The sequence below is a fragment of the Teleopsis dalmanni genome, chromosome 2 (genome assembly GCF_002237135.1).
Source record: "Teleopsis dalmanni isolate 2A chromosome 2, ASM223713v2, whole genome shotgun sequence".
NCBI lineage: Eukaryota > Metazoa > Arthropoda > Insecta > Diptera > Diopsidae > Teleopsis > Teleopsis dalmanni.
The window spans coordinates 78,234,707-78,246,170 of NC_051847.1; the positions used below are offsets into that span (position 1 = coordinate 78,234,707).

The 11,464-nt window shown below is 33.2% G+C and overlaps 1 protein-coding gene across 1 annotated transcript in view; it reads right to left on the bottom strand.

The window, feature by feature from the left end:
* Nucleotides 1–7,427: 7,427 nt before the first annotated feature.
* Nucleotides 7,428–11,464, bottom strand: part of LOC119674896 (uncharacterized protein K02A2.6-like) — a 17,552-nt gene continuing 13,515 nt past the window's right edge. Inside the window, exons 4-6 of the mRNA XM_038086052.1 lie at nucleotides 7,916–8,011; nucleotides 7,631–7,795; nucleotides 7,428–7,571 (exon numbers count right to left, since the gene is read on the bottom strand). Of these exons, the coding sequence (XP_037941980.1) occupies nucleotides 7,428–7,571; nucleotides 7,631–7,795; nucleotides 7,916–8,011 (405 nt within the window). The remainder of the gene's footprint in view (nucleotides 7,572–7,630; nucleotides 7,796–7,915; nucleotides 8,012–11,464) is intronic.

Sequence of the window (11,464 nt, forward strand, 5' to 3'; positions counted from 1 at the left end):
ATGGTTTATTGTAACTCCTCTAGATTGTGTTCACTGACATTCTAGAAAGAGACACCGTAGCAACTTTTATGTTTAATGAGATCAGACAAACTTCTACATCCCAAAATGAAGAACTATCCATTTTGTGGCTTTGACTAAGCAGTATTGTTTTAGTCGCAAACGTAGAATAATACTGTCATCGAGAGCATAGTATATTTAAATATACTATATATATTATATATTATATTGTATCATGCGATGCAATATAATTACAAGGACCTCCACCGCCAACAACTGAAATTATATATTTGGATATAGATTCCTCCTGGTTTGGGTCATATCAAGGAAGAACCTGTTCTGTGGGTCACAGCCCCTGATTGGAAAATGTAACTCTCCATTGAATAAATATAAATGAACACAGTTACTTTACCCGCGTATTTGAATTTTTACCACAACCATCAAGATACTTTCTTTCACTACTTTGGTTAAGACAGCGAAAGCTGTAGGCCCTAAATATTTTGGTTCCAGATTTACATCTGCAGTTAGGCAACATCAATGAAACTCACTCATATTTTAACACATGTTAGAGTATTTTCTCTAATATTTTCTGAGAAGCGATGCCTCATATCGCTAGCCCATATCCCGAATCTCATTGCTACAGCTATATAATCATCAATTTCTTCTAGCTTGAGAGTGTAGATAAGGCTCTGAAAAATATAATGGTGCCAAAAGTTATACAACAGATTTTATAGTGACGTTTTTGTGCTGTGAATTAACTTCCGAGATCATGTCATTGTCATCACAGCAATGACAAAAATATCTATCGTGATCTAACGCCAAAAATATTGTTTTTGTGAACAGTCTTTAGTCTCTTAACGCTTTGAAAATACATATCCATCAAGTTATGGCCGATAAATTGCCATCTATTTACCTATTTGCCAATTAAAAATATATCAAAAAACTTAAATACTGTGAAATGTGTCGTAGATAACATTTAATGGTAATTCTGTAGCTCGTTTATGTAAATCGTTCGAGTTAAACTCGAACGATTTCTTTCGAAAAGTTCTCACTTGCTTTTTCTCACTTCTTTCGAGTTTGCTGTTTATGTAACATGAAAAATTCACCACACGAGAACGTTATGGTGTGATGAGAGGAACTGATGAAAATGGAACGTTTTTTGAAAAAATGGAACGTTTTTTGAAAAAATGGAACGTTTTTTGAAAAAATTGAACGAAAATAAAACAATTTTAAAAGGTTGCTTAGTGCTTGGAAATAGCACTTGTACCAATAATTTAAATTTATTCACTTTAACTTACTTTTTTTCATTCAAAATTCAAAACTTCTCGCAAGCAATTTGACAGGTGACAAAAACTCGAACGAAAAAAAGTGAGAAAACAATTCACCACAGTTACATAAACACTTCTAGTGAGTAATTGTCAAAAGTGAGAAAATCGTTCGAGAAAACGAAGTGAGAAAGTTACATAAACGAGCTACTGGTAAAGATCGTTTAAAGTCTTTCGAAAAATTTTGGAAAAATCATATGAAAGACTGTTTAAAAGATTTTTGTTATTATGGCACAAATATTATTTTGTTCTATTGTTCTATTGCTTACGTGGTGAAATTAAAAACAGCCGTTAGTCGCTATCGCACACAAGTAAAAAATTTAATTTTAATACAAATGAATTCAATTTAAATTTATAAAAAATATATAAATTATATATAAAATATATATTTTAAAATTTTTATAGAGAGTATATCAATACCTTGACGTTTCTGTTGTATGAAAAATAAAATTAGAAATAATTGTTCCATTTTTAAAAATTTTAATTATTTAATTAATAATTTTTATTTTAATTTTTATTTATTTTATTTATTATAAAAATAAAAACTTACACACGAAAAACACAAAGTAAATTTTAGCTGACAATCAAATGATCTATTCAATGGCATTTCTTTCATTTAGTCTTTCAAAAGACCGAAAAGAGCTTTTTGTCTGTCAAGACCGAAAAGAGCTTTTTGTCTGTCAAGACCGAAAAGTACGTTCTGTCTTTCAAGACCAATAAGAACTTTCTCCTTTGTTTTAATCAAAAAGAACTATTCGTGTTTCAAAACATGCCTGACAGAACACGAAACATCTTTCAAATGATCTTTCAAAAAAGTTTTGACTGTGGTGAGCCGAAGAACCAATGCCGAGATTGTCCTGCTAAATAATATTGTATTGTGTTGGGTGTGAACCCAATAGTAGTGCCCAAAAAAAATCACAAGTAGATATGTAGTATTTACACATATTTTTGGAACCAGGAAATGGATAATCTAGCATATTCAAAATCACAACAACAAAAAGTCACATCATTCTAAAAATACATAAGCTTTTCCTGAGTCAACTCATAATCGTAAATCTCAATTATTTATTAACAAAATTTATATATTAAATTTGTCTTACATTCAGTTGAAATAAATAAAATTCAAATAAAATATATAAAATTATTGAAATTATTTTCATTTGTGATGTCCGTTACCACCAGAACAGCTAAACGCATTCATAAATGTCTGCTGTGTCACTTTAATGCATGTTGCCACCACTCAACTGCACCTCAGTGACTTGGTCGACAACTCCGCTGAATGATACTTGATTTGCACATTTAACACATTTCAAATGCTATCAACAGCTTGCAAATCTTCCAAGGTACGAATGTGACCACGGGTTGCATATCAACAGCAGAAATCCGCGCTCATACCCACCAGCGCCCGCAGCAAAATCGAATGGATTTGTGGATTTCTGCAGATATTTCACGGCATTAACCGAAAAATACATTTTATTACCCGAGAGAAGTACTTAACATGGACGTGTGCGAAGCCATCCTCTGCATAAAAATCACGGCTGCGCATTTGACCACTGAGACCACAAAAACGCTTGTTCATGACGAAATTACAAGACAAAAAACAAGTGTTACCCGTACTTGGCAAATTTGGCGTTGCAGTTTATTGCAGTTAATTTATGATTTTCATGTTCAAATCATAAGAAGATACACGGCATTTAGGAAATTTTTCTGATCAAATTTTTATTCGCAGATTAATTTCCATAAATTGTTTTTCCATAAGTTTTCACAATGAAGTTAAAATGCCAATGACAGATATTGGATTGGGCTTAAATATTCTCAAATTGCCACAGGCTATGCCGCTTAGCCCACACTGTCATGCGTACTAGTTGCTATAGTTAGTTCGATACTAGTTTGCAAATATCTTAATAATAACAGTTTTTGGTATCCTCGTTATAAAGATACTATTTTTTTTCCACATTTTTTAAAGAAACCGATATGAAAATGACATCATTAAGCCGGAGCTGCATGTGCGTCTGCAGATTAGTGTGGGCGCACTTGGTGAATTGTAAACGCAGGTCGGCTTAACGCAGATATATTCAACTTTTGCGCATAGACCACAAACGGAGATTGCTCTTTAGTAAAAATCAAATAAAAAAGAAAAAGGAATAAAATTCAAATTCGTTTATAGGAAATTGATCTGTCGAGAGTGCGGAACAGTCGCAATAATTTTCGATTTTAAATTGGAAAAATTTAATCCACAAAACGTAAAATAATCAAACTTGAATTGTAACATAAATTTCTGAAATTTATAAGTTCACCCTGGATTGGGCGTAAATTAAAGTGGTTTTCTCTTGGGAAACCACAAACAAATCCATTTTTATGGTTAGAAAACACTGACTATGACTTGAATATCGCTTACGGATAACTCGCAGTAAATTTTATATTTTAATGGACTTATTGGCATGCGATATTTCTTTGACTAAATTCGTGCATTGCCTTCTGGCTGAAGCCATAACTTCGGACAGAATGTATTGAGACTAAAAAATTTTTTTGCTTTCATAAACCTATAAATAGATCAAACACTACACATACCTATGAATGTGTAGTGCACATAAACACTATTAATGGGTAAATATATGTATAGATAATATAAATATAGTATATACTATATATACACACATTGCATATCTGTAATAAATGTGCATAACATAAGCACTAATACAAGATCTTCTTTAACATTATGGCAATCACATAGTTGTAATTTAATTTGTGAACTGACATCTTATTTTAGATAATTTTTGATAAATCATCATGCGAAACTTAGAAGTCATGCAGTGCTTAGAAGTTATTTATATACATAAACTCAATCTAAAAAAAATCTCTAATACCATTGGACTTTTGTCTCACTAACAGAGCAATTCTGTCAACGATCTTTCAGCTCACCACACTCAAAAACCTTCCGAAAGATCATTTGAAAGATCATTCGTATATTGGCATCGTTCCTTTGCAAGACTGAAAGCTATTTTCAGTTCGTCCCTTAAGAAGTTCGTGTCTTAAGAGGTCCGCCTCTTAAGAAGGCTCCGAAAAAGTGCTTTGTTCTCAAATAGGATTAATTTATGCTCCTAAAAAACTTTTTTAAAATGCAAAACGAGCCTGTGCGTTCAGGTTTTTGTCTTTATCACTATTCTGATTATACCGTTCTACTTCTGTTAGAAGTAGTTCTACTGCCGAATTCTTATGCAATATTACATTAACATGCAGTTATTTAATAATAGGAGTGATATCTTTTTTAAATATTTCATTAAATTATTATTATATCTATAAGAGGAACATTTATCTTTGCATTAAGAACATTTTCCATATCTAATTTTTTTAAACAAAAAGAAGAATATGTATAATAGATGTGTTGAAATTCTCAAGAACTGGTTGGAAAAATCGGTAAGAACCCGATGTAGCTTTACTTTAACGCCACAAAAGAAATTTTGTCACAAATGTTGATTACTTTCGATATGTTTAATCAATTTAAAAAATTTTAATAAATATAAATTAAAGATTTCCAAATCTATTTCTATATATTGGATTCTCTTTAAGTATAAATACAAAACAGAACGCATTCCTTTTTAAATTGCCTCAAGATTTTATATGAAATTTGATTACTCATACTTGAAATTTATTTAATGCACACTTCTCGTGTAGATTTATTGAATAGATTTAAAGAGATTGCAAGTTGATTAGCAGTTTTAGCCACCGATTAAAGACTGTAAAATCTAATCTGCACAGTTGCTTTTAAAGTGCATGCAATTCTCCGTATTAAGTCGCAACATTGCATGTCGAAACTGAATATTTCAGATTTTATCAAAAAGTAGTAAAAATATTTCTCCTTCTCTGATACCCAAACCAACTGTCCTGTATTCACTACTGGATGAAGTATAAAATAATTTCAATGAGATAAAATCAAATGTATGTTACCAGAAAATGGAGGTTGCCTCCAACCTGGAGTAGAAATATAATCAATTTTATAGATAAAAACAGTTTGAAGCACTTTAAAATTATGACATTTTTACCATAAATGAAATAAGTATTAAGTTCAGAGTATCACAGCATCACACATGTAAGATGTCAATAAAATATTTATGGAAAATATTTTTGTGATTATATATGATTTAAAACGGGAAGTCACACACAAATATATGGTTTGCAGGGTGTTTAAAAAGTATTATTGACTATACATAAAGTAGACACTTCAATAGCAAAATATAATAAATATTATACCTATTAATTCTTTAAATTAATTTCTTATTTCATGTTAATTTTTCCTTCCCAAAAGGGACGTGCCTTATGACGAAAAGAAACTATTTGAAAGGATTCGCATAGAAATTCGACCATACAGCGTTGTATGGTCAGCCAAATTTCAATAAATTAAGTAACGATTTTGTTGTTGTCTTTTTATTTCTATTCGAACCCTTCTTAATTTATTTTTGTTGATTAATACAATGTAATTAATTTTTTATTTTTCAATTTATGCCTTGAGAGAATTAAAACTGTATTATATATCGTACCATTGTCATCACAAAGGCGATATATGCTATTACCAAACACTAGAAAACTTTGTCTCCTCGACGGATATAATTAGTAGTAGAAAAGTTTTTTATTATTTTCTTTCAATTTCACATTTTTGGTGTTTAGAAATTATTGAAAGGTTATAACTAGAGTGTCGTTAATCTAAATAAATGTAATTTTGTTGCAATTTGTTATTAATTCTTAAGTATAAATTCAAAAACTTTCCTCTAGTATTCTTTTTCTATAGATGAGTGCGAGTGTTACGTATCCGTAAAGTACTTTCCAGTTTTCCCCGTGGAACTGGTTAATAGTTCTATAGTGTTGTGTCAGATTTTTTTGACATATAATAAACTTATTTCCTGCAAAATTGGACAATCTGCTATAAAATGTTTGACCACTTCCGTAACTTTGAGGTTTCATAAACTACACTGAGAATGTGCTCCGCTTTCGTACAAAATATAAGTTCTCCACGTATTTTAAAAATCATATACATAAACTCTGTCTTATATTCATCTTTAAAACAGTTTATTTATCCTAAATTTAAATGTAGTTGACGAGACGTTTGCCTTGCAAAGATTGTTCCTGGCTTTATTAATGAAACGATGTTCTTCTAAAAAATCTTGTTTTATTCACCTAAGTACTCCATTTACATATTAAGTGACAGACTTAAATACATCTACTCTGTTAACATTGTAAGATTTCTGTAAGGTAGTGTAAATATATCACACAATACAACGAATACAACACTCCTTTGTATTTTATTTTCATACATTTCTAAAATTTCTGAAATGCTTTCGATGCTCTCCTAAGAAGTGCAATCTGGGATGCACCTGAAGATAAAGGAATTCCCATGATAAATATAAACCTTCTAAAAGCACAATATAGTGACTCAAAAGCAAGAATTTTACATGCAGAAAAAATAAGCGAACCGTTTCTTCGGAAATAAAGGGGTACCTCTTATCACCACTCTTTTTTGCAATAACAATAGACGTAACGTTGAGTTTTCTTTTTTGCATTTTTATTGCTTGTGTAAAATCGGTTCGTTTATATAAATGGATGCGAGACATGGTTCGTAAACTCTAACAAAAGCTTCAGACCTTAACTAACAGGTGACTGCGAAACATCCTGAAAATCTGGTGGTCAAGGAGAATAAGAATTAAAGATCTATTGTAAGTAACTGAACAAGAAAATATGAATAATAAAAAAAAGACAAAAGTATAGTTGGATTGGACACAGTCTGAGGAAATGTTACGATGTAATATGTCACACAACGCTTAAATAGAATCCGCAGGGAAGTAGAAGAAGAGGGAGACCGAAGATAACATGGCGGCGTGCTATTTTCAATGTAACTGCGAAAACATTTCGCGAATTACGATTTCGCGAAAAGTATCTGACAGAGAACGATGGAGATTCTATATTAATAGTTTATGTTCCTAATGAAATTTGAACAATAGTAATACACAGATATAAGGTGAAAAGATATAAGAAGAAATACGAAGTAGTTTTAAAGAGAAAATTTAACTTATTTATTGAATTATTTTGTTAACTGAATATTTGGCATAATATTTATTTTATGGAAAAAAAGAATTGTACGCCGGCAAAATGTTTACCATATGCTTCAATGTCAAAATCAACACGGTAATTTCCTTCAGGAAATGCAGAAGGAGCTTTGAAACCATAAAGTGGTACTTTCTCGACAATCATCTCACTCTGAAAAACGATGAAAATTATTTAGAAAGTTTTAAAGATATTGAAAACCACTGTTTTACCGTATATGGACAACTGTGATTAATATTTGTATAAGACTTCCATATATCATAAAACACATCTGCAGTTGGATTACGTTTACCACCCAAATACTTACAAGCGTCCAATGTTATATTAATCACAAAAGGTTTGTAACCATTGGCTTTCTTCCACATAGTGAAATGGGCCTAAAATGGATTTTTTTTTTTAATAAAAAGTAAAAATTTTATATCTCAACTTGCATTCATCTTAGTTATTGGTTGCAGGAGTAAGGCGCGTACTGAAAAATATTTCGTTGTTCTATTTACCGGCTTCAAATCACAGTAAGCAAAATAACCAAGACTTTTGTTGTACTCATTACATTTGATACTATCAACAAATATTGTATTTGATATCCAATTTTGCTAGAAAATGAAAAAAAATTTAAATATTAGTATAAATAATAATATAAATTAAAAAAAATTAAATATTATTCAAAAATTATAATAAATATACCAAAAATTCTATCAAACGTTCTATCAATTTCTATCAAACAGTTGACGCATGGATTTTTCCAAAATTTCAAATCTCACATCTCTTCGTGGTAGCATACAGAAACCAATACGTTTAATTTTTTTTAAAGTGATTCTCCATTTCAACAATTTTTAAACGCATATCTCCCATTATATCTTAAGGTATTCTTTGGTACTGAAACTTTTTCCTTCAATTTCAATTCTACGACTATCAAGAAATAACTTGCGCCAGTAGTAATCCAGAAACATCATTCATCATGACATATATGTGGAAGAAATCCCTATGAGAAATTAGTTTCTAAATACAAATATGGATGGATCGACTACACCTTACTACAAGATCTAAATAAAGTACCACATACAGCATTGCAATGAAATGTAAAGCTTGCCAAATAGATATACCGACACAGACTTTGAAAAGATTAAATTCTGAAAATCCTCAAAGAATTAACTTAACTGTGCAAAGAATATTGAAAATCCGGTTGCAATTAGAGAAATCAGTTAATGTATCCAGGCACTATGAAATTAGCAGTTGATTAAATCTGACATTATATCACTAATTCCTATATAAAACATAGAATATTCAAGACTAGTAAAGATTTAAAAAATACCTTACCATTTTTTGATTCAGGTACTTTTACTAAAACTCAGGTCGTTCAATTAGTAATTCGTTGGTCTTCTTTTTTTCGTTTTCAGATATCAACTTTTTAAATATAGTATTATTATTTAAAATAGGCTATTTCTGCACCCCGACCTAAAAGATCTATTGTGCGCCTATAGGCCCAACTAGGACAATTTTAGACTATTTATAAATCTTATAATTGCAGTGGGCTTAATTTTACCTATTTGATTTGGGACCAGGATCCCGCTACCAAGGTAATCGAGTCTACGTCTTGCCACCGCTGGGCAGTTGCATAGAACATGTTCTGATGTTTCCTTCTCCGCATGACAGAGTCGACAGGAATCACTTTCTACCGCACCTATAATCTTCATGTGGTAATTAAGTCTACAGTGCCCTGTAAGAAGTTCAGTGTAGATTTTGATATCATTTCTGCTAAGGTTGATGATAGCATCAACTTTGATGTGTTCAGGATCAATGAATCTTTTTGACTGTCGCATGCCTGTTTGGGCTCTCCAGTATTCAAGTAGATGCTGTTTCTCCCGTTCACATAATAAGTTGTTTGTGAAGCTATTTGTTACCCCGCAGAAGGGCTCTGGCCCAATGAAAGGAGTACATGCACCCTTCTTTGCTAATATGTCTGCTATTTCATTGCCCTCATGCCCCTCGTGTCCCGGTACCCACATAAGAGTAACATAGTTCCTCGATGCTAGGGTGTTGAGAAGTTGAAAGCATTCCCAAACCAGCTTTGATTGGAATAAGGATTTTGCTAAAGATTTTAGAGCTGCTTGGCTGTCTGATAGAATGCATATGTTGGTACCTCGGGTGCCCCTACGTATGCATTCTCTTGCACAAAGCTCTAAGGCATGGACCTCTGCCTGAAAAATGGAAGCAGTTTTTCCCATTGCGATTGCTTTACGGAAGTTTGGTCCCATAACTCCTGCTCCTGCACTGCCATTATCCATTTTGGACCCATCAGTATACCATAATTGAGAGCCCTGCTTTAAGTTTATTTTATTATTTCTCCAAGTTGATCGGTCACTAATGACCACTTCGAATTCCCTGGAGAAAGCTAATTTTCTATTCATCTTGTCGAAGACCTTAAGGCACGGAGAATTCCAGATTTCATCTAGAATCTTTGCGTGTCCTGTCAGATTGCCCTCTTTAAGATTACCTAGATAAGGAAGCCTTAGTGCAGCACTGGTCGCAGTCCTTTTAACTGTAATGTGTAATGGGGTGAGTCCAGTGAGCATTGCTAGGGCTTCTGTGGGGCACGTTCTCATTGCTCCCGTTACGCTTAGACAGGCTGTTCGATGAATCTTATTGAGAGTCATCTTAGCCTTCGTCTGATTTACCTTTGGCCACCATGCCAAAGAAGCATAGGTGATCATCGGTACTATTACGGTCTTGTACGACCAAGCCATCATTTTTGGTCGCAGACCCCATGTTTTACCATACAGTCTTTGGCACGCATAAGTTGCTCTTAGAGCTTTGCCAGTTATATATGATAAATGGTTTTTCCAAGTAAGAGTTTTATCTAGAATTACTCCTAGATATTTCATTTCCTCAGATAGTATTAAGTCAGTGTCCCCTAACTTTAAGGTCCCTAGACTCATCTTCCTTCTTCTGGTGAAGGGTACTACATTTGTTTTATTCGGATTAATCGAGAGTCCTTTCTCTTGACACCAATTTTGAGTGATATCAAGAGCTAGTTGCATACGATCGGATATGGTGGAGTCAAATTTGCCTCTAACCATGATGACTAGATCATCTGCAAAGCCCTGAACTTCATATCCGAGGTCACTAAGAGACTGTAGGAGTTCGTCAATGACCAATAGCCATAGGAGTGGCGAAAGAACGCCTCCTTGAGGACATCCTTTGGTTGACTTGACAGTTAATCTCTTCGTCCCCATTTCAAAGATTATCGTCCTATTTTTCAGCATATTGAGAATCCATGTTATGATCAGTCTATGTATTCCTTTCCTGACCATTCCTGCCTCAATTGATCTGAATGTTGCATTATCAAAAGCTCCTGTAATGTCAACCGATGTGCAGAGAGCTATTTCCTTACCGTCTAAAGCCTTCTCGATTTTACTCGTCAGACTATGTATAGCGGTGTCGGTCGATTTGCCCGACTGATAAGCATACTGTTCAATATGTAGAGGTGAAGCTTTAATATAGACTTCCCTGATGTATTGATCTAGAATCTTCTCCATTGCTTTAAGCAGGAAAGAAGTAAGGCTAATGGGCCGAAAAGCTTTTGGCGTGTGGTCCGCCTTTTTGCCTGCTTTCGGTATGAAAGCTACCCTAGCCTTCGTCCAATATTTAGGTATCACGTCTAGCTCTAGACTTATCCTTAATACGTTTGTTAATATCCGTGCTAATATATCAATACCTTTCTGAAGAAGACACGGTTGTATATTGTCGATACCAGGTGATTTAAATGGGCTGAAGGTGAAAATGGCCTATTTAGTTTTACTGACTGTGAAGATTTTACGAGCCAGTGAAAGATCTCTTCATGTAACCAACAAGAAACGAGTATCCTCGATGGTTTCCGTAGTCTCAGTATACATATCACAGCCTGGAAAATGAGTGTCTAGCAAAAGCTGTCCCATTTCTTCCAGGCTTTCCGTAAAGCTTTCGTCAGTCTTCTTTAGTGTAGAGAGGCTATTTGAGTGGTCTTTCTATAGAGATTTCTGGAGTCTCGCAGCCGCGGGAATTGTTTC